Source organism: Mercenaria mercenaria, chromosome 11 (assembly GCF_021730395.1).
Source record: "Mercenaria mercenaria strain notata chromosome 11, MADL_Memer_1, whole genome shotgun sequence".
Taxonomy (NCBI): domain Eukaryota; kingdom Metazoa; phylum Mollusca; class Bivalvia; order Venerida; family Veneridae; genus Mercenaria; species Mercenaria mercenaria.
This window is the reverse complement of record NC_069371.1, coordinates 56787002-56811030: the sequence shown is the minus strand read 5'-3', so window position 1 is coordinate 56811030 and position 24029 is coordinate 56787002. Positions and strand designations below refer to the sequence as shown.

Genomic DNA, 24029 nt, shown 5'->3' with positions numbered 1-24029 from the left:
TAACTAGAGAACCACTTGACCCAGAATGTTGAAACTTCATAGGATGATTGTTCATGAAGAGTAGATGACCCTATTGATTTTGGGGTAACTCCATCAAAGGTCAAGGTCACAGGGGCCTGAACATGGAAAGCCATTTCCGATCAATAACTAGAGAACCACTTGACCCAGAATGTTGAAACTTCATAGGATGATTGGTCATGCAGAGTAGATGACCCCTAACGATTTTGGGGTCACTCTGTGAAAGGTCAAGGTCACAGGGGCCTGAACATTGAAAACCATTTCCGGTCAGTAACTTGAGAACCACTTGACCCAGAATGATGAAACTTCATAGGATGATTGGTCATGCAGAGTAGATGACCCCTAATGATTTTAGGGTCACTCTGTTAAAGGTCAAGGCCACAGGGGCCTGAACATGGAAAACCATTTCCAATCAATATCTTGAGAACCTCTCGACCCAGAATGTTGAAACTTCATAGGATGATTGTTCATGCAGAGTAAATGACCCGTATTGTTTTTGGGGTCACTCCGTTAAAGGTCAAGGTCACAGAGGCCTGAACATTGATAACCAGTTCCGATCAATAACTTGAGAACCACTTGACCCAGAATGTTGAAACTTCATAGGATGATTGAACATGCAGAGTAGATGACCCCTATTGATTTTGGGGTCAGTCTATTAAAGGTCAAGGTCACAGTGGCCTGTTCATGTAATATCATTTTTTGGAAATAACTTGAGAACCACTTGACCTACAATGTTGAAACTTAATAGGATGATTGGACATGCAGAGTAGATGACCCCTATTTATTTTGAGGTCACTTGATTAAAGGTCAAGGTCACAGGAGCCTGAACAGTGACTTGAGAACCACTAGGCCAAGAGTGTTGAAATTTAGCGGGATGACTGGACATGCCAAGTAGATGATCCCTATTGCAGCCAACCATCAGTGTCTCTTTGACTTTTGCTCCTGACCCCTATTGACTTCTTGCCTATAGAACTTTTACATTGGGGGAGACATGCGCTTTTTTACAAAAGCATTTTCTAGTTTCAATTTAATTTTGATGCTTTTTCACTCTTTCTCTGTTGTTACTAAATGGATTTTATTCAACCTTAAAATGGTTGTTCCACATGGTCATCCACCTCATATGTCACAATGTTCTTGATGCTGGCACCAAAATGCTATTAGTTATGCACCCATTTTACTATAATTTCAGGTTCAAGTTGTGATGCACTTTTATGGCTCTTGAATTACATGAAAAACTGCGAATTTAGCCTTGTCCACTCTCTAAATCAAGCAGTTTTCATCTGATCTTCACCAAACTTGCTGACAATGTTTGTGGGCATAATATCTCGGCCAGATTTGATAATCAGCCAAATCGCCATAGGCACTCTTGGATTATGGCCCTTGAATTACTCGAAAAACTTGATCTTCACCAAACTTGTTGACAATGTTTGTGGGCATTATATCTCGGCCAAGTTCGATAACCAGTCAAATTGCCAGAACTTATATAGGGAAAAACACTGAAAATCTTATTGTCCAAAACCACAGGTTCTAGGGCTTTAATATTTGGTATGTAGCATCATCTAGTAGTCCTCTACCAAGATTGTTCAAATTATCTCCCTAGGGTCAAATATGGCCCGGCCCCGGGGCTCACATAGTTTATATAAGCTTATATATGGAAAAAAACTTTGAAAAGCTTCTTGTCCAAAACCACATGGCCTAGGGCTTTGATATTTGGTATGTATCTAGTGGTCCTCTACCAAGATTGTGCAAATTATCCCCCTGCGGACAAATATGGCCCCGCCCCAGTGTGGCACATAGTTTAAATAGACATGTACAGGGAAAAACCTTTATAAAATTCTTGTCTTAAACCATAAGGCCCAGAGCTTAGATATTTAGTATGTGTTATGTTGTAGTGGTTCTCTACTAAGATTGTTCAAATCATGACCCTGGGATCAATATTGGCCACACCCAGGTGGTCCTTTGTTTTACATAGACTTGCTTGTTGTTGAAGTAGGGCAAAGAAATTTGGACCACAAACATAATGTTTGATACAGATTTCAATATTCATCTTGAATTATCTTAATCATGACCTAGTGACCTACTTTCTTGTTTTTGAAGGTACAGTGTAGAAATTTGGACCACATTTATAACTTTTAAAACTGATTTCAGTACTCATCTTGAATATTCTTAACCCTGAACTACTGACCTATGTTCTTGTTTTTGAAGCTACAGCAAAGAAATTTGGACCACCAGTTTAATTTTTAAACAGATTTCAATAGTTGTCTTGAATAATCTTTACCATGACCTACTCATTTGGTTTTTGTTAGTGAAGCTTAATCAAAGAAATTTGTTTAAGCAAGCAACTAAACTTAGGTGAGCGATATTAGGCCATCATGGCCTCTTGTTTAAAATACTGCTTTGAAATTTGGATGACATATACAGTTTTGCACACCGATCTAAACACTGACTTTTAATGACCATGAATATGACCTCCTGACATACTTTCTTAATATTTTAGCATTGGTTTGACATTTGAAACATCTAGCTTATATTACTTAGGTGAATGATACCGGTATTGTTTTCTGTAAATAAATGGCTTTCTAAGGTCCATTTTTGGCTTTGTGATATGATTATTCTCTCTCTCTCTCTATATATATATATATATATCTTTCTTGGAGGTCAGTGTCACTGTTACTCATAGAAAAATTGCTTGATATGTTCAGTAAGAAATAAGGTACTGCAAAAACTCAGAATTTAGGAAGCTTGCATGGAGGTCATGGTTTTGATTGGATTTTGTCTTGCTTGGGTCTAACTATAGAATGAGGCAAGCAAATTAAACCTGGTAAATATTAAGCCTTCATAGAGACCAATATTTCTGTTTCGTTTTGGGTAGTTTGGGTCAAGGTCATTGTTACTAAATATAGAAAAAATGTTTTCTATCAGTAAATTAGAAGGAATGAGTAGATACCAAAGAGACCGAAATACAGTTGCATTTATGTGCTTCATGTAGATAGAAAATGACAGAAACCAAAAAAGATGAAATCTTTATCCCACTTTGCACCAGAAAGGATGAAATCTTTATCCCACTTTGTGGGATTACCAATTCACTGAATTTGCTTGTTTATGTTTTGTTTTAACAGTGAATAATGATTATGAAAAGTGACTCCCTTAAAATTGAAAATGATCTGACAGCCAAACATAAAGGGGTCATTATGACCTTCTATCATTGGGAACTCCTGTTGAAAGTCACTATACAACTTTATAATAAATTAAATCTGAGTGTCTTAAAACTTAAAAGGACAAGATATTTTTTATTGCAAAGACAAATGGAACCCTGTAAATGCATTTTTGTAGCCCCCAAACAACAAAGTTGTAAGGGGGAGTATACTGGTTTCAGGTTCTGTCTGTCCGTCCGTCCGTCCGAGCAACTTAAAAGATAGAGAGAGCCATCTAACTGTAAAGAGAACAAAAGAGATCAATAGCTTCAATCCGTTAACAATAAATTATAGGGCCAGGGCTCCGTATACAACAAAAGAAAATAACAAAAGAAATGGCCCCCTATATCATTTCAGTCATCTGTCCATCTGTTCGTCCGTCTTTCTATCTGTCTGTCCATACACACAATCTTGTGTGCACCAACTCTCCTCATCTCCTTGACAAAATTTAATGAAACTTCACACAAGTGATCAGTAACAACAGTAGTTGTGTATGAAGCATGTTAGATTCTTTCAGATTTTTTTTTTCAGAGTTATGGGACTTTGATTTTTGTTACTATACTGTATACATAGAGTCTGCATATACAGTCTTGTGCCCGCCTAATCTCTCAAATCATGTCACACTATTTAATGAATCTGCACACAAGTGATCAGTGACAACCTTACTTATGTATGGTGCATGTTAGGTTCTTCAGAAAAATATTCTGCAGAATTATGGGACTTTGTTTTTTAGCTCACCTGAGCACAAAGTGCTCAAGGTGAGCTTTTGTGATCACACTGTGTCCGTCGTCCGTCTGCAGCGGCGTCGGTGTTGTCGGCGTCGGCGGCGTCAACAATTTGACTGTTAACACTCTAGAGGTCACAATTTTGGCCCAATCTTAATGAAACTTGGTCAGAATGTTACCCTCAATAAAATCTTGGACAAGTTCGATATTGGGTCATCTGAGGTCAAAAACTAGGTCACCAGGTCAAATCAAAGGAAAAGCTTGTTAACACTCTAGAGGTCACAATTTTGGCCCAATCTTAATGAAACTTGGTCAGAATGTTACCCTTAATAAAATCTTGGATGAATTCGATACTGGGTCATCAAGGGTCAAAAACTAGGTCACCAAGTCAAATCAAAGGAAAGGCTTGTTAACACTCTAGAGGTCACAATTTGGGCCCAATCTTGATAAAACTTGGTCAGAATGTTACCGTCAATAAAGTCTTGGATGAGTTTGATATTGGGTCATCCGGGGTCAAAAACTAGGTCACCAGGTCAAGTCAAAAGAAAAACTTGTTAACACTGTAGAGGCCACATTTATGACTGTGTCTTCATGAAACTTGGTCAGAATGTTAATCTTGATGATCTATAGGCCAAGTTCAAATCTGGGTCAGATGGGGTCAAAAACTAGGTCACTAGATCATTTCAAAGGAAAAGCTTGTTAACACTCTAAAGGCCACATTTATGACTGTATCTTCATGAAACTTAGTCAGAATGCTAATCTTGATGATTTTTAGGTCAAGTTCGAATCTTGGTCATGTGGGATAAAAAACTAGGTCACAGGGTCAAATCAAAGGAAAAGCTAGTTTACACTGTAGAGGCCACATTTATGACCATATCTTAATGAAATTTGGTGAGAACGTTAAGCTTGATTAACTAAAGGTCAAGTTTAAATCTGGGTCAGGTGGGGTCAAAAACTACGCCACTAGGTCATTTCAGAGGAAGAGCTTGTTAACACACTAGAGGCCACATTTATGACTGTATCTTCATGAAACTTAGTCAGAATGTTAATCTTGGTGATCTTCAGGTCAAGTTCGAATCTTGGTCATGTTGGTTCAAAAACTAGGTCACAGGGTCAAATCAAAGGAATAGCTATTTAACACTTTAGAGGCCACATTTATGACCATATCTTAATGAAACTTGGTCAGAGTGTTAATCTTGATGATCTTTAGGTCAATAGGTCAGGTTAGCGATACAGGGCCTTCGTGGCCCTCTTGTTCTTACTATACATAGAATCTATATACATACTGTACATAATTTTGCAGTCTTGTGTGCATCAAATTGCAATGTACTGTGTCAGTGTATGCGGGGGGTGGGATGGGTGGGTACATTCATCAACTTCATTGTTAGCTCTAGTTCTTGTAGGGTTGGCGGACTTATTCAACACATGTCTTGGGATTCACATGGAGAACGTCTGGCTGTTGTCTTTCAAGGTAACTAGTTCATTTCACTTGAATACACCATATAAAGGATTACTGAAAGTTAAAATAGGCTATTTTTAGCTCACCTGAGCACAAAATGCTCAAAGGTGAGCTTTTGTGATCACCCTGTGTCCGTCGTCCGTTGTCAACAGTTTGACTGTTAACACTCTAGAGGTCACAATTTTGGCCCAATCTTAATGAAACTTGGTCAGAATGTTACTCTCAATAAAATCTTGGACGAGTTCAATATTGGGTCTTTTGGCCCAATCTTAATGAAACTTGGTCAGAATGTTACCCTTAATAAAATCTTGGACAAGTTCGATTATGGGTCATCTGGGGTCAAAAATTAGGTCACCAGGTCAAATCAAAGGAAATCTTGTTAACAATCTAGAGGTCACATTTTTGGCCCAATCTTAATGAAACTTGGTCAGAATGTTACCCTTAATAAAATCTTTGATGAATTCGATATTGGGTCATCTGGGATGAAAAACTAGGTCACCAGGACAAATCAAAGGAAAAGCGTGTTAACACTTTAGATGTCACAATTTTGGCCCAATCTTAATGAAACTTGGTCAGAGTGTTATCCTCAATAAAGACTTGGACGAGTTCGATATTGGGTCATCTAGGGTCAAAAACTAGGCCACCAGGTCAAATCAAAGGAAAAACTTGTTAATACTGTAGAGGCCACATTTAAGACTGTATCTTCATGAAACTTGGTCAGAATGTTAATATTGATGATCTCAAGGTCCAGTTTTAATCTGGGTCATGTAGGGTCAAAAACTAGGTCACCCGGTCAAATCAAAGGAAATGCTAGTTTACACTGTAGAGGCCACATTTATGACCATATCTTAATGAAACTTGGTCAAAATGTTAATCTTGATGATCTATAGGTCAAGTTCAAATCTAGATCAGGTGGGGTCAAAAACAAGGTCACCGGGTCAAATCAAAGGAAAAAGTAGTTAACACTTTAGAGGCCACATTTATGACCATATCTTAATGAAACTTAGTCAGAATGTTAAGCTTGATGATCTTTAGGTCAAGTTTAAATCTGGGTCAGGTGGGGTCAAAAACTAGGTCACTAGGTCAAATCAAAGGAAAAGCTTGTTAACACTCTAGAGGCCACATTTATGACTGTATCTTCATGAAACTTAGTCAGAATGTTAAGCTTGATGATCATTAGGTCAATAGGTCAGGTAGGTGATACAGGGCCTTCATGGCCCTCTTGTTTACATCTGCATTCATTTTATTTTGCAATTTTGATAGTACCTTTACTTGCTGCTGGCCCAGTGTCGGTATATTACAACTGATAGGGGTATCATGCCACTAAGGCGGCACTATTTAGTTGGGCATTGCACTAACTGCTACAGGTAGACAGTGTTGTTTTTATGACTGAAAAATTGTTGAAAAAGACACTAAACCAAAAACACACACTCTTTTGTAATAAAAGAAATACTGAATAAATGTCTGCTCATAGAAAGTTGGTCTGTCAGTCTTTTTTGTCATTGTGTGCTCAACTTCTCAAACAGTTTCCATCTGATTGAAATAAAACTTATATCATCAGCTTGAAGTGGACATGTGCTGTGACTTTCATGTCAGAATATTTATGAACACTATACATTTTAAAAAGAAAGAAAAATAATGTTTCTTTTTTGTTTGTTTTGGGTTTAACACCATTTTTATATGTCCGTTTGAAAAACGGGACGTATTATGGGAACGCCCCTGGCGGGTGGATGGACGGGAGGCGTCCACAGACTTTGTCCGGAGCATATCTTCTACATGCATGGAGGGATTTTGATGAAAGTTGGCACAGTTGTTCACCATCATGAGACTGAGTGTCATGCGCAAGAACCAGGTCCCTAGATCTAAGGTCAAGGTCACACTTAGAAGTCAAAGGATACAAGAATGAAAACTTTGTCCGGAGCATTTCTTCTTCATGCATGGAGGGATTTTGATATAACTTGGCAGAAATGTTCACCACCACGAGGTGGAGTGTCATGCGCAAGAACCAGGTCCTAGGTCTAAGGTCAAGGTCACACTTAGAGGTCAAAGGATACAAGAATGAAAACCTTGTACGGAGCATTTCTTCTTCATGCATATAGGGATTTTGATATAACTTGGCACAAATGTTCACCATCATGAGACAGAGTTGCACAAGAACCAGGTCCCTAGGTCTAAGGTCAAGGTCACACTTAGAGGCCAGAGGTGAGATACAAGAATGACTTTGTTCGAAGCATTTCTTCTTCATGCATGGAGGGATTTTGATTAACTTGGCACAATTTTACACCATCATTAGACGAAGTGTCATGCGCAGTTCACTTCTTTAGAATTACTTCCCTTTGTTGTTACTATGAATAGCTTATATTGTAACTTTTTCATTACTAGTCGTAGAGAAAAATCGAGACCACTTTTCTGTAGTACAACATGCATGCTACATCCAATTTTGAGGTGTATTTTGACCAATCTCTACCTGGTAAACATTTTGTGTGGACTTACAATTTTTTTTTTTTTTTTTTTTTTTTTTTTTAAGGTTAACTTCCCTTAGTTGTTACTATAAATAACTTATATTGTAACTTTTTTTATAATTGACCATAGAGAAAAACCAAGACCACTTTTCTGTGGTACAACATAGATGTAACTTTCCAATTTTAGGTGTATTTTACGGTATCTCTACCTGGTAAGGAGTTTTTTTGTGAATTTAGAAAAACAAAAGACTTACAATGATTACTAAACAACCACAAAATTAAAATTCCATTTGCAAATACAGGTGCTAGAGTAAAGAAATTTGCTGTGACGGGCGTATATTGTGACATTCTGGCACTCTTGTTCAAAGGTATTTCAGTTATGTAATGGCAGGCAATTAACCTAACCAGTGTTCCTGGATTCTATACTAGTACAAACCTGTTCTCCACAAGTAACTGTCAACTTCCCCACATAAAACAGAGGTGGAGGTCCAATGATTTCAGACACAATTTCTATCAAATCATCATGGAAAACATGGGGGCCGTCTTATCAACATCGTAACTTTACGAGAAACCTTCGAGGTCCATTTCTCGTAAGTTCAGATTTACGAGAATATTTATGATTCATGCAAACCGTGTTATCAAGGTTCTCGTAAGTCCACATATCGCAATCCTGGTAACTATCTTGTAACTGATTACAGTGACGCAGTCTATATTTTTTTAACGTTGTGTAAAAAAACGGGCACTGTTTTAGTAACAAAACAACCAGCATAATCTGAGCATGTAATAAATCTTATCTAATAAGCATATTTTATAAAAGTTTTCTTCGGCGGAAAGATAGATGGTTAAAACAAACTTAGGTCAAGGTCACATTGACCTGGAACAGTTAATCCCTTTCCGGACGATACCTTGAGAATGCTTGGGCCTAGGATCACTAAACTTAGTAGGGAGGTTGATCATGACCAGTAGATGACCCCTGATGATTTTGAGGTCAATAGGTCAAAGGTCAATGTCACATTGAGCCAGAAAAGAAGAACTTTTGTTTACAGTGAGCAAATAATTTCTGTTCCTTGTGCAGTTACTGAATGCACCAAGGGGGGCATTTCGTGTTCGATGAGAACTTGTTGTCTATTATATCTTCTGGCATTCTGCAACATTAAGTTTTAAAGAGATTAAAATAAACTATGATGCCAAATTTGTGTGATAAGAATGTTTCATTTGTAAATTAAATTGCATGACATATGTTATCACAAATAGGCCTAAGTCAAATCAATATTTCAAGCCAACTACAAAACCCCTAGAGGACCGACTAGGCATCCAGTTTCCTGACGGCTATCATGCAGGCTAGGCGTTCAGTTAATTTACTGGAGAGCAAGACAATTCCTTGACTTTATATTCCAGTAAACATTATGTTCATATTACTGCAATATTACTGCAATAGACTGTCAAACATACCCTTCATTTGTACATTTGTCCGTATCGATTATAGATCATAGATGACTATTTAATCTTTTTATATTAAAACTTGTAAATCAAGTCTCATGCGCATTCAATTGCTGATAAAAAAACAACACTGATACAAAGTAAATGGGGTACAAGTGGACCCCAAATAACAAAATGAGTCTCTGGATACTAATAAAATTATACCTAATAACGAATATTTCTACAATAATTAATTGAAATGAAGTTTTACCAGAATGTCCCTTCAATTGTGCTGATCTGTTAACACAGGAAACAGCGATGATAAATATAAGTATGTGCTCAATATTTTCTTTAACACTCGCTTATGCTTTATGTCGCACTGACCCAAAGCACGTGCTGGTATGATCGATGACGTAGTTTATCCACTGTTGTGTAACATGTACATGGAAAATTAAGTTTTACTGCAGAAGGATCTGCAGTATTTTCAACAGAAAAGTTTCCTCGTGGATGCCGCCATTTTACTTACGATATCGAAAATATTTATGAGACCCCTGACCCTCTCGTAAAGTTACGAGGATTTTATGTGGAAACGATATCGTAGCTACAATAATTTTCATAAGACACCATTCAGATTTACGAGTACATTGTGAGAGACTTACGAGAAAGATACGAGAAAAATTCTCGTAAGTATCTTGATAAGACAGGCCCATGCCCAGCCCGGGGACTAAACTCGCGACCCCATGATCTGTTGATTGGCGCTCTCCCTACTGAGCTAAGCGGGCGGGTAATTAACAATGTTGTAGTAATGTCACGGGTGACCCTTTCTGTGAGATTGCACCAGTTCATGAAAAAACAAAATTGCATCGTTTAAAAAAGATTTTTGAAAGTCAACAATGCAAAATGTCAGAAAGAGTATTAAATATTGCTAAACTTTTGCTCATAGTAAAGAATAAAATTGAATTGTTACAACTATATGATTTTTTTTTTATGGTTTTTAAGACGTTCAAAATGAATATCAAGATATCTATTTTTATTGGATTTGAAGTGAGTGGGTTTCTTTGGCTATTCTGTCTGTTTATTGTAAAGTTTGATAGTCGTAGATATATTATGATATTCCTTAAAACAGACCTAATATTTTGTATAGTAAGTGATTGTAAAATGTAACTGTAAGGACTGAATGTCTTTTTGTGCTTAGATGTTGTTTTTTGTGCTATTAAAATAATATTGTGCTATTTAGATAATTTTTGGTACACAGGTGTAACATCAGAAAATACAGGTAAAGTTTGAATTCGGGATCAGTAGGTCAAAGGTCAAGGTCACAGTGACCCTGAAAAGTTTAAACAGTTTCCAGATGATAACTTGAGAACGCTTGGGCCTAGCATCATAAATTTTGGTACACAGGTGTAACATCATGAAATTCAGGTCAAGTTCGACTTTGAGGTCTGTAGGTCAAGGTCACAGGGACTCGGAACAGTTAAATGGTTTCCGGATGATAACTTGAGAATGCTTGGGCCTAGGATCATAAATTTTGGTACACAGGTGTAACATCATGATATACAGGTCAAGTTCTACTTTGAGGTCAGTAGGTCAAAAGTCAACGTCACAGTGACTTGGAACAGTTAAACAGTTTCCGGATGATGACTTGAGAATGCTTGGGCCTAGGATCGTGAAAATTAATAGGGAGGTTGGTTATGACTAGCAGATGACATCTAATGATTTTGAGGTCAGTAGGTCACAGGTCAAGGTCACAGTGATCCGGAACAGTTTTCGGACAATAACTTGAGAATGCTTGGGACTAGAATCAGGAAACTTAATCTGGAGGTTGGTCATGTCAAGCAGATGACCCGTATTGATTTTGAGTTCCAAAGGTCAAAGGTCATTTAAACCTTCTACGGACAGTAACTTGAGAACGCTTGGGCGGAGGATCATGAAACTTCATAGGGAGGTTGATCATGACTAGCAGATGAACTCTATTGATTTTGTGGTCAGTACGTCAAAGGTCAAGCAAGTTCAGCTTTGACATTGGCTTAGTTCTGTGACAAGGCCATGTTGTGGGGGTATAATTCGTCACTCCTGTGACAACTCTAGTTCATCCTATTTTCACAACACTTAAACGAAAAGTGTTTGCCAATAAGTCCTCGGCCAAGTTCGATAACTGGCCAGATCCGCCCAGGCACTTCGGAATTATGGCTCTTGAAACTTGTTTTTTTATAATCAAAGCACGGAATGTCAGATATGGCAGTTGAGGTCGTGGTGCATGGTTGACTCATATACTGCTATTCAGATGATTAGGCAGTTGTGGGAGACATGCGCTTTTCTCAAAAGCAGCTCTGGTTCATTATTGTTATTGGAATTATAACCAAAGTATTAAAATAGGTAGCTTGCATATAGATCAATGTTTCTGGGTAGCTGGCGTCATTGTCATCATTGTTGAATATTGAAAAATGGGTTTTGATTAGTAACTGAATCTTTTCCTTTTGGTAGGAGGTATGAGTTCACTGAAAGTTTTGTTAAAACTTACCCAGTATTTATGATTCATGCTCTTCTGCATTTGAGCCCAGTTCAACACCATTTGATAATCTCACTTAAACTTCCAAATATGACCTTGTGTTATATTTCAGATGTTGATGTGTGTTTATCAGACGTATTGTGTGTTTGTGTTTCAGGCAACTGTGATTATATAGCTGTGTTCAGAACAAAGTTATACCCTTTGTTGGAAGTAACTCCTTGGTAAGTGAAATAGCAATGTGTGTCATGCTTCTCCATACTGCAAAAAGTAATTTTAAGCTTGCTTGCAGTGACTGTGTTCAAATATTCTCACTGAGCAATAGCACAACAGTTCACCTGAAATAAAAGATCTCTTCAAGAAAAAGTACCGGCAGTTTTTCACTGTGGTAAAGTATTCTCACTGTGGTTAAGAAATCGTACCAGCAGTTGGACTGTAGTAGAATATTCTCACTGACAAATAGTACCAGCAGTGTGACTGTAGTCAAATATTCTCACTGACAAATAGTACCAGCAGTGTAACTGTAGTCAAATATTCTCACTGACAAATAGTACCAGCAGTGTGACTGGTCAAATATTCTCACTGAGAAATAGTACCAGCAGTTGGACTGTGGTCAAATAATCTCACTGTGGTCATATACTCTCACTAAGAAATAGTGCCAGCAGTTGGACTGTAGTAAAATATTCTCACTGGGAAATAGTACTAGCAGTTAGACTGTGGTAAAATATTCTCACTATGGTTAAGAAATAGTACCAGCAGTACTGTTGGACTGTAGTAAAATATTCTCACTGAGAAATAGTACTAGCAGTTTGACTGTGGTCAAATAATCTCACTGTGGTCATATACTGTCACAAAGAAATAGTACCAACAATATGACTGTGGTCAATTATTCTGACTGAGAAATAGTACCAGCGGTTCGACTGTGGTCAAGTAATCTCACTGTCGTCATATACTCTCACTAAAAAATCTTACCAGCTGTTGGACTGTTGTAAAATTTTCTCAGAAATAGTACAGCAGTATGACTGTGGTCAAATAATCTCACTGAGAAATAGTACCAGCAGTGTGACTGTGGTCAAATAATCTCACTGTGGTCAAATATTCTCACTAAGAAATAGTACCAGCAGTGTGACTGTGGTCAAATATTCTCACTGAGAAATAGTACCAGCAGTTGGACTGTGGTCAAATAATCTCACTGTGGTCATATACTCTCGCTAAGAAATAGTACCAGCAGTTGGACTGTAGTAAAATATTCTCACTTGGAAATAGTACTAGCAGTGTGACTGTGGTCAAATAATCTCACTGTGGTCAAATATTCTCACTAAGAAATAGTACCAGCAGTAAGACTGTAGTAAAATATTCTCACTTGGAAATAGTACCAGCAGTGTGACTGTGATCAAATATTCTCATTGAGAAATAGTACAAGCAGTTGGTCTGTGGTCAAATAATCTCACTGTGGTTACATAGTACCAGCAGTTGGACTGTAGTAAAATATTCTCACTGGGAAATAGTACCAGCAGTGTGACTGTGGTCAAATATTCTCACTGAGTGAAAGTACCAGCAATTTGACTGGTCAGATATTCAAAACCTGCAGTCTGCTTGGCAGTTGTGTTTCACACTGCTCATATACCGCTGCCTTTTCCTGAAATTTACTTATTGCCACATACTGGTTTTGTATACAGATATTATAGAATGAATGTTGATAGTTCAGATCATTTATCAAGTTTTATTTACATTTATGCTTAAATTCTTATTACTTTTAGCTATACCTTTCACATAGAGACAAGGTGAGCTTTGTGATCGCCCTTTTTCTGTCCGCGTCCAGTGTCATCCGTTCACAATTTCTTTTGAATAAGATAGAGACCACATTTTGTCACTGATTTTATTCAAACTTGCACACAACTTGTATTGGCATAATATATCAGTTGCTTTCGAAAACAGGCCAGATCCAAGGTTGGGTTCCAGAGTTATGGCCCCTTAAAGGCCAAAATTAGCGATTTTGGCTTGTGCACATGATAGAGACCACCTTTTGCAATTGATTTTAATCAAATTCGCACACAACGTATATAGGCATAATATCTCAGTTCCTTTCGAAAACTGGCCAGATCCCATCATCCCTTAAAGGGCCAAATTTTGTTATTTGGCTTTTGCAGCCATATAGAGATTTTATGGTTTGATTTTATACAAACTTTCAAAATATCTTTAACAACAATAGATCTTGGATTCCATGATAAATCAGTCAGATCCAATCATAGGTTCCAGAGTTAAGGCCCCTGATTGACCCCTGAAAGTGCCAAAATTTGTTATTTTTTACCTTGTGAACATGATAGAAGTGACATTTTACATTCAATTTTTAATCACACTTACTGACAACTTAAGTCACAATAAGATATCAGTTCCTTTTGAAAACCAGCTAGTTTCCATCCATCATGGGTTCTAGAGTTACTACCCGCAAAAGGGTCAAAATTACATTTTCTGTTTTGGCCCTTTCATCCATATAGAGGTTTCATTTATGCTTTGATTTGATACAAACTTGCACAGAATGTTCATCTTGATATTCTCTAGGCCAGGTTTGAAACTGGGTCATGTAGGGTCAAAAACTAGGGCACCGGGTCAAATCAAAGGAAATGCTTGTTAACACTAGAGGTCATATTTATGACCCTGTCTTCTTGAAACTTTGTAAGAATGTTTATCTTGATGATTCCTAGGCCAAGTTTGAAACTTGGGCATGTGGGATCATTTAGGGTCAAAAACTATGTCACCACATAAATCATAGGAAAAGCTTGTTAACAGTGTAGAGGCCACATTGATGAGCCTATCTTTATGTTACTTGGCCAGTAGAGGCCACATTGATGAGCCTGTCTTCATGTTACTTGGCCAGTAGAGGCCACATTGATGAGCCTATCTTCATGTTACTTGGCCAGTAGAGGCCACATTGATGAGCCTATCTTCATGTTACTTGGCCAGTAGAGGCCACATTGATGAGCCTGTCTTCATGTTACTTGGCCAGTAGAGGCCACATTGATGAGCCTGTCTTCATGTTACTTGGCCAGTAGAGGCCACATTGATGAGCCTATCTTCATGTTACTTGGCCAGTAGAGGCCACATTGATGAGCCTATCTTCATGTTACTTGGCCAGCCTATCTTCATGTTACTTGGCCAGTAGAGGCCACATTGATGAGCCTGTCTTCATGTTACTTGGCCAGTAGAGGCCACATTGATGAGCCTGTCTTCATGTTACTTGGCCAGTAGAGGCCACATTGATGAGCCTGTCTTAATGTTACTTGGCCAGTAGAGGCCACATTGATGAGCCTGTCTTCATGTTACTTGGCCAGTAGAGGCCACATTGATGAGCCTGTCTTCATGTTACTTGGCCAGTAGAGGCCACATTGATGAGCCTGTCTTCATGTTACTTGGCCAGTAGAGGCCACATTGATGAGCCTGTCTTCATGTTACTTGGCCAGTAGAGGCCACATTGATGAGCCTGTCTTAATGTTACTTGGCCAGTAGAGGCCACATTGATGAGCCTGTCTTCATGTTACTTGGCCAGTAGAGGCCACATTGATGAGCCTGTCTTCATGTTACTTGGCCAGTAGAGGCCACATTGATGAGCCTGTCTTCATGTTACTTGGCCAGTAGAGGCCACATTGATGAGCCTGTCTTCATGTTACTTGGCCAGTAGAGGCCACATTGATGAGCCTGTCTTCATGTTGCTTGGCCAGTAGAGGCCACATTGATGAGCCTGTCTTCATGTTGCTTGGCCAGTAGAGGCCACATTGATGAGCCTGTCTTCATGTTACTTGGCCAGTCTTCATGTTGCTTGGCCAGTAGAGGCCACATTGATGAGCCTGTCTTCATGTTGCTTGGCCAGTAGAGGCCACATTGATGAGCCTATCTTCATGTTGCTTGGCCAGTAGAGGCCACATTGATGAGCCTATCTTCACGTTACTTGGCCAGTAGAGACCACATTGATGAGCCTATCTTCACGTTACTTGGCCAGTAGAGACCACATTGATGAGCCTATCTTCACGTTACTTGGCCAGTAGGGACCACATTGATGAGCCTATCTTTACGTTGCTTGGCCAGTAGAGGCCACATTGATGAGCCTAGGCCAGTAGAGACCACATTGATGAGCCTATCTTCATGTTACTTGGCCAGTAGAGGCCACATTGATGAGCCTGTCTTCATGTTACTTGGCCAGTAGAGGCCACATTGATGAGCCTATCTTCATGTTACTTGGCCAGTAGAGGCCACATTGATGAGCCTATCTTCATGTTACTTGGCCAGTAGAGGCCACATTGATGAGCCTATCTTCATGTTACTTGGCCAGTAGAAGCCACATTGATGAGCCTATCTTCATGTTACTTGGCCAGTAGAGGCCACATTGATGAGCCTATCTTCATGTTCCTTGGCCAGTAGAGGCCACATTGATGAGCCTATCTTCATGTTGCTTGGTCAGTAGAGGCCACATTGATGAGCCTATCTTCATGTTGCTTGGTCAGTAGAGGCCACATTGATGAGCCTATCTTCATGTTGCTTGGCCAGTAGAGGCCACATTGATGAGCCTATCTTCATGTTGCTTGGCCAGTAGAGACCACATTGATGAGCCTATCTTCATGTTGCTTGGCCAGTAGAGACCACATTGATGAGCCTATCTTCATGTTACTTGGCCAGTAGAGAACTTGGCCAGTAGAGGCCACATTGATGAGCCTATCTTCATGTTACTTGGCCAGTAGAGGCCACATTGATGAGCCTATCTTTATGTTACTTGGCCAGTAGAGGCCACATTGATGAGCCTATCTTCATGTTACTTGGCCAGTAGAGGCCACATTGATGAGCCTATCTTCATGTTACTTGGCCAGTAGAGGCCACATTGATGAGCCTATCTTCATGTTACTTGGCCAGTAGAGGCCACATTGATGAGCCTATCTTTATGTTACTTGGCCAGTAGAGGCCACATTGATGAGCCTATCTTTATGTTACTTGGCCAGTAGAGGCCACGTTGATGAGCCTATCTTCATGTTACTTGGCCAGTAGAGGCCACATTGATGAGCCTATCTTCATGTTACTTGGCCAGTAGAGGCCACATTGATGAGCCTGTCTTCATGTTACTTGGCCAGTAGAGGCCACATTGATGAGCCTATCTTCATGTTACTTGGCCAGTAGAGGCCACATTGATGAGCCTATCTTCATGTTACTTGGCCAGTAGAGACCACATTGATGAGCCTATCTTCATGTTACTTGGCCAGTAGAGGCCACATTGATGAGCCTATCTTGGCCAGTAGAGGCCACATTGATGAGCCTATCTTCATGTTACTTGGCCAGTAAAGACCACATTGATGAGCCTATCTTCATGTTACTTTGCCAGTAGAGGCCACATCGATGAGCCTATCTTCATGTTACTTGGCCAGTAGAGGCCACATCGATGAGCCTATCTTTATGTTACTTGGCCAGTAGAGACCACATTGATGAGCCTGTCTTTATGTTACTTGGCGTAGAGGCCACATTGATGAGCCTATCTTCATGTTACTTGGCCAGTAGAGGCCACATTGATGAGCCTATCTTCATGTTACTTGGCCAGTAGAGGCCACATTGATGAGCCTATCTTCATGTTACTTGGCCAGTAGAGGCCACATTGATGAGCCTATCTTCATGTTACTTGGCCAGTAGAGACCACATTGATGAGCCTATCTTTATGTTACTTGGCCAGTAGAGGCCACATTGATGAGCCTATCTTCATGTTACTTGGCCAGTAGAGGCCACATTGATGAGCCTATCTTAATGTTACTTGGCCAGTAGAGACCACATTGATGAGCCTATCTTCATGTTACTTGGCCAGCCTATCTTCATGTTACTTGGCCAGTAGAGGCCACATTGATGAGCCTATCTTTATGTTACTTGGCCAGTAGAGGCCACATTGATGAGCCTATCTTTATGTTACTTGGCCAGTAGAGACCACATTGATGAGCCTATCTTCATGTTACTTGGCCAGTAGAGGCCACATTGATGAGCCTATCTTTATGTTACTTGGCCAGTAGAGGCCACATTGATGAGCCTATCTTCATGTTACTTGACCAGCCTATCTTCATGTTACTTGGCCAGTAGAGGCCACATTGATGAGCCTATCTTCATGTTACTTGGCCAGTAGAGACCACATTGATGAGCCTATCTTCATGTTACTTGGCCAGCCTATCTTCATGTTACTTGGCCAGTAGAGGCCACATTGATGAGCCTGTCTTTATGTTACTTGGCCAGTAGAGGCCACATTGATGAGCCTGTCTTCATGTTACTTGGCCAGTAGAGACCACATTGATGAGCCTATCTTTATGTTACTTGGCCAGTAGAGGCCACATTGATGAGCCTGTCTTCATGTTGCTTGGCCAGTAGAGGCCACATTGATGAGCCTGTCTTCATGTTACTTGGCCAGTAGAGACCACATTGATGAGCCTGTCTTCATGTTACTTGGCCAGCCTATCTTCATGTTACTTGGCCAGTAGAGACCACATTGATGAGCCTATCTTCATGTTACTTGGCCAGCCTATCTTCATGTTACTTGGCCAGTAGAGACCACATTGATGAGCCTGTCTTCATGTTGCTTGGCCAGTAGAGGCCACATTGATGAGCCTGTCTTTATGTTACTTGGCCAGTAGAGACCACATTGATGAGCCTGTCTTTATGTTACTTGGCCAGTAGAGACCACATTGATGAGCCTATCTTTATGTTACTTGGCCAGTAGAGGCCACATTGATGAGCCTATCTTCATGTTACTTGGCCAGCCTATCTTCATGTTACTTGGCCAGTAGAGGCCACATTGATGAGCCTGTCTTCATGTTACTTGGCCAGTAGAGGCCACATTGATGAGCCTATCTTCATGTTACTTGGCCAGTAGAGACCACATTGATGAGCCTGTCTTTATGTTACTTGGCCAGTAGAGACCACATTGATGAGCCTATCTTTATGTTACTTGGCCAGTAGAGACCACATTGATGAGCCTATCTTTATGTTACTTGGCCAGTAGAGGCCACATTGATGAGCCTATCTTAATGTTACTTGGCCAGTAGAGGCCACATTGATGAGCCTATCTTAATGTTACTTGGCCAGTAGAGGCCACATTGATGAGCCTATTTTTATGTTACTTGGCCAGTAGAGGCCACATTGATGAGCCTATCTTTATGTTACTTGGCCAGTAGAGGCCACATTGATGAGCCTATCTTCATGTTACTTGGCCAGTAGAGGCCACATTGATGAGCCTATCTTCATGTTACTTGGCCAGTAGAGGCCACATTGATGAGCCTATCTTCATGTTACTTGGCCATTAGAGGCCACATTGATGAGCCTATCTTAATGTTACTTGGCCAGTAGAGACCACATTGATGAGCCTATCTTCATGTTACTTGGCCAGCCTATCTTCATGTTACTTGGCCAGTAGAGGCCACATTGATGAGCCTATCTTCATGTTACTTGGCCAGTAGAGGCCACATTGATGAGCCTATCTTTATGTTACTTGGCCAGTAGAGGCCACATTGATGAGCCTATCTTTATCTTTATGTTACTTGGCCAGTAGAGGCCACATTGATGAGCCTATCTTTATGTTACTTGGCCAGCCTATCTTCATGTTACTTGGCCAGTAGAGGCCACATTGATGAGCCTATCTTTATGTTACTTGGCCAGTAGAGGCCACATTGATGAGCCTATCTTTATGTTACTTGGCCAGTAGAGGCCACATTGATGAGCCTATCTTTATGTTACTTGGTCAGTAGAGGCCACATTGATGAGCCTATCTTTATGTTACTTGGCCAGTAGAGACCACATTGATGAGCCTATCTTCATGTTACTTGGCCAGTAGAGACCACATTGATGAGCCTATCTTCATGTTACTTGGCCAGTAGAGGCCACATTGATGAGCCTATCTTCATGTTACTTGGCCAGTAGAGGCCACATTGATGAGCCTATCTTCATGTTACTTGGCCAGTTGCCTCTTGCCAGTAGAGGCCACATTGATGAGCCTGTCTTCATGTTACTTGGCCAGTCTTCATGTTGCTTGGCCAGTAGAGGCCACATTGATGAGCCTGTCTTCATGTTACTTGGCCAGTTGCCTCTTGCCAGTAGAGGCCACATTGATGAGCCTGTCTTCATGTTACTTGGCCAGTCTTCATGTTGCTTGGCCAGTAGAGGCCACATTGATGAGCCTGTCTTCATGTTACTTGGCCAGTTGCCTCTTGCCAGTAGAGGCCACATTGATGAGCCTATCTTCATGTTACTTGGCCAGTTGCCTCTTGCCAGTAGAGGCCACATTGATGAGCCTGTCTTCATGTTACTTGGCCAGTCTTCATGTTGCTTGGCCAGTAGAGGCCACATTGATGAGCCTGTCTTCATGTTGCTTGGCCAGTAGAGGCCACATTGATGAGCCTGTCTTTATGTTGCTTGGCCAGTAGAGGCCACATTGATGAGCCTATCTTCATGTTACTTGGCCATTAGAGGCCACATTGATGAGCCTGTCTTCATGTTGCTTGGCCAGTAGAGGCCAGATTGATGAGCCTATCTTCATGTTACTTGGCCAGTAGAGGCCACATTGATGAGCCTGTCTTCATGTTGCTTGGCCAGTAGAGGCCAGATTGATGAGCCTATCTTCATGTTACTTGGCCAGTAGAGGCCACATTGATGAGCCTGTCTTCATGTTGCTTGGCCAGTAGAGGCCACATTGATGAGCCTGTCTTCATGTTGCTTGGCCAGTAGAGGCCAGATTGATGAGCCTATCTTCATGTTACTTGGCCAGTAGAGACCACATTGATGAGCCTATCTTCATGTTACTTGGCCAGTAGAGGCCACATTGATGAGCCTATCTTCATGTTACTTGGCCAGTAGAGGCCACATTGATGAGCCTATCTTCATGTTACTTGGCCAGTAGAGACCACATTGATGAGCCTATCTTCATGTTACTTGGCCAGTAGAGGCCACATTGATGAGCCTATCTTCATGTTACTTGGCCAGTAGAGGCCACATTGATGAGCCTATCTTTATGTTACTTGGCCAGAATGTTTATCTTGATGATGCCAAGGCCAAGTTTGCCAAGGCCAAGTTTAACAGGTGAGCCACATTGTATAAATATGATATGCAACGTGTGTGACATTGATATTGTTAACTCGAGGGCAGAATGTCACTTGAAGCGAAAGCCGAGTGGTGTCATTCTGTTTCGAGGGTTGACAATATCAGTGTTGCACTCCCTGCCATATGATATTTATTTTATTATACCAAACAAAATTAAGTACATAAAACAGTTTCTAAAATGTTTTAAATTCTTAGCAGTTACTGTCATCTGTATCGCCTGTGTACACATTGAATAGTGACGTCACTGCGATATGTGTACAAGGGATGCAATCATTTCATGATTTGGCTAAAAAATTGAAGCAGTTATTTGCCTTTATATGACATTCAAGATATCAGCACGGTCACATGACCTGACAGTCACTTTTGCTTGGCCATGTGTCAGAAAGGTTGAAAATGTTTTTGGTAGTCAAAATATCTCTTTCTCAGGTAATGGGATTTTATCATTGTAGACAAAAGGAGGTAGAGTCAGTGTACCCGGTTTCGCACTGTACGCGGTTTCGCACACCCAGTAAATTCATGTACTTAGTGAGAATAAAGCAGAAAATTCAACAATTCTTTGTTAATATTTCACGAAAGTGGGTTATTCCCTACATAATTTGACACAAGGGGTCCTTCCCCACTGGAGCCTCGTTCTGGTAAGAGCAGACGAAAACAATAACAATATCAATTGAGACCAGTAGGTCAGCTGAAAAATATTAAGTTTCATGAAAATAATGACTATGCAAACAACAACAAGGTGCAAAATAAATTGAAAAATCACTATTCCATCATACAGGTAAGTATTTGCCTACTACTTTACCTAAATGAAATCTATTTCAACAGTTATTGAAGTTCTCCCAACCTGCAAAATGCCTTCAACTTGATTGTTTGCTTTACGTTTTTATTAAAACAGAGAACTTAATCGAATAATTAGACTTGTTGGGGTCTTTTGTGATTCAACAGCTTCTATTGTTTATTTTTGTTTCATGTATTCAGCTGTTTTAGCCTTTTCTGCTTTTAGAAGTAAAAATAGGGTTTGGTACCTAGCTTTCAATTTCATCTGCTTTTAAATTTCAGTTTCTGATGTTTTATTGGAAAATACATGTTTAAATTGAATTATATAAATGGTTAAAAAGTTAATTAATATTTTTCTGTTGAGTAACTGCATTGTTATCACTGAGTTCTATAAATATCAGGGTGTGCGAAACCGGGTACACTTAAATGCAACAACTGGTCAATATATGTTATCCGAATCAAGTACACTAAGAGGTATGACGTCATTGTAGTGGGAAGTGAAAGTAGCGCGTTTCAAACCGGAATAAATGTGTTTATTAAAACATCTAGAGGTAAATTCAAATGTAATAATTTTTAGCTAGATAGGAAGGTATTCTTAGGAAATGTGTGCGAAACCGGGTACACTGACTCTAATAAAGGGTCATCATGACCCTCTTGTTACATGTTTCAAGTATGTATAATACAATACATTGTTTGCAGTGGTGTGGTGAAGGGTTTAGATGGAGAGACGGCAGAGTTTGTACAGTTTCAACCAAACTATAGTAAAGGGGCCTTACTCATTGTTGTAAGTATAAACTTACCAAGTACACTAAGTCCACATCAGCAGCTGAATATATTATGGTTATTTAATGGCACAAGTCTTATTTTCAGTCACTTGTCTGCAAAGGATCAGTTATCATCTTCCATACCCATACACCCTTCATAACACTGGTGCATAACTCAAGAATGGATTCAGTTTAACTGGGTAACAGTGACAGATGACTGTGAGAGGAAGTGATTTGTACAAGAACTATAACTGTGCCATGCTTACTTTATAGCTCGCCTGTCACGAAGTGACAAGGTGAGCTATTGTGACCGCTTGATGTCCGTCGTGCGTCGTCCGTCAACAATTTGTAAAAAAAATCTTCTTCTTGAAAACCACTGGGCAGAATTACACCAAACTTCACAGGAATGATCCTTGGGTGGCTCCCTTTCAAAATTATTCAAAGAATTGAATTCCATGCGTAACTCTGGTTGCAATGGCAACCGAAAGGAAAAACTTTAAAAGTCTTCTTCTCAAAAACCAGAAGCTCTAGAGCTTAGATATTTGGTGTGAAGCATTGCCTAGTGGACCTCTACCAAATTTGTTCAAATCATGACCCCTGGGTCAAAATTGACCCCATCCCAGGGGTCACTTGATTTTACATAGGAAAATCTTAAAAAATCTTCTCAAAAACCAGAAGACCTAGAGCTTAGATATTTGGTGTGAAGCATTGCCTAGTGGACCTCTACCAAATTTGTTCAAATCATGACCCCGGGATCAAAAATGACCCTGCCCCAGGGGTCACTTGATTTTACATAGGAAAATCTTCAAAACTTTTCTAAAAATAAACCAGAAGGCCTAGAGCTTAGATATTTCACATGTAGCATTGTCTAGTGGACCTCTACAAAATTTGTTCAAATCATGACCCCCGGGGTCAAAATTGACCCCGCCTCAGGGGTCACTTGATTTTACATAGGAAAATCTTAAAAAATCTTCTTCTCAAAAATCAGAAGCCCTAGAGCTTAGATATTTGGTGGGAAGCATTGCCTAGTGGACCTCTACCAAATTTGTCCAAATCATGACCCCGGGATCAAAATTGACCCTGCCCCAGGGGTCACTTGATTTTACATAGGAAAATCTTCAAAACTTTTCTAAAAAAAAAAACCAGAAGGCCTAGAGCTTTGATATTTCACATGTAGCATTGTCTAGTGGACCTCTACAAAATTTGTTCAAATCACGACCCCTGGGTCAAAATTGACCCCGCCTCAGGGGTCATTTGATTTTACATAGGAAAATCTTCAAAATTTTTCTAAAAATAAACCAGAAGGCCTAGAGTTTAGATATTTCACTTGTAGCATTGCCTAGTGGACCTCTTCAAAATTTATTCAAGTCATGTTCCCCCCAGGTCAAAATTGACCCCGCCCCAGGGGTCACTTGATTTTACATAGAGAAATCTTCATAAATTTGCTTAAAATAAACCAGAAGGCCTAGATCTTAGATATTTGACATGTAGCATTGCCTAGTAGACTTCTACAAAATTTGTTCAAATCATGACACCCCCACCCCTGGGTCAAATTGACCCCACCCCATGGGGTTACTTGATTGTACATAGAAAAATCTTCAAA

The 24029-nt window shown here is 39.9% G+C and overlaps 1 protein-coding gene across 3 annotated transcripts in view; it reads left to right on the top strand.

Annotated features, from left to right (window-relative positions):
- The window catches only part of LOC123531549 (aladin-like), a 121248-nt gene that overhangs the window by 85392 nt on the left and 11827 nt on the right, over positions 1 to 24029 (top strand). Inside the window, exons 11-13 of one of the 3 annotated variants that reach the window (XM_053517496.1) lie at positions 5341 to 5408; positions 11944 to 12007; positions 22362 to 22446. In XM_053517496.1, coding sequence (XP_053373471.1) covers positions 5341 to 5408; positions 11944 to 12007; positions 22362 to 22446 — 217 coding nt within the window. Of the gene's footprint in view, positions 1 to 5325; positions 5409 to 11943; positions 12008 to 22361; positions 22447 to 24029 lie in introns of all 3 variants that reach the window. The other 2 variants (XM_053517495.1, XM_053517494.1) reach the window with 2 other exon arrangements.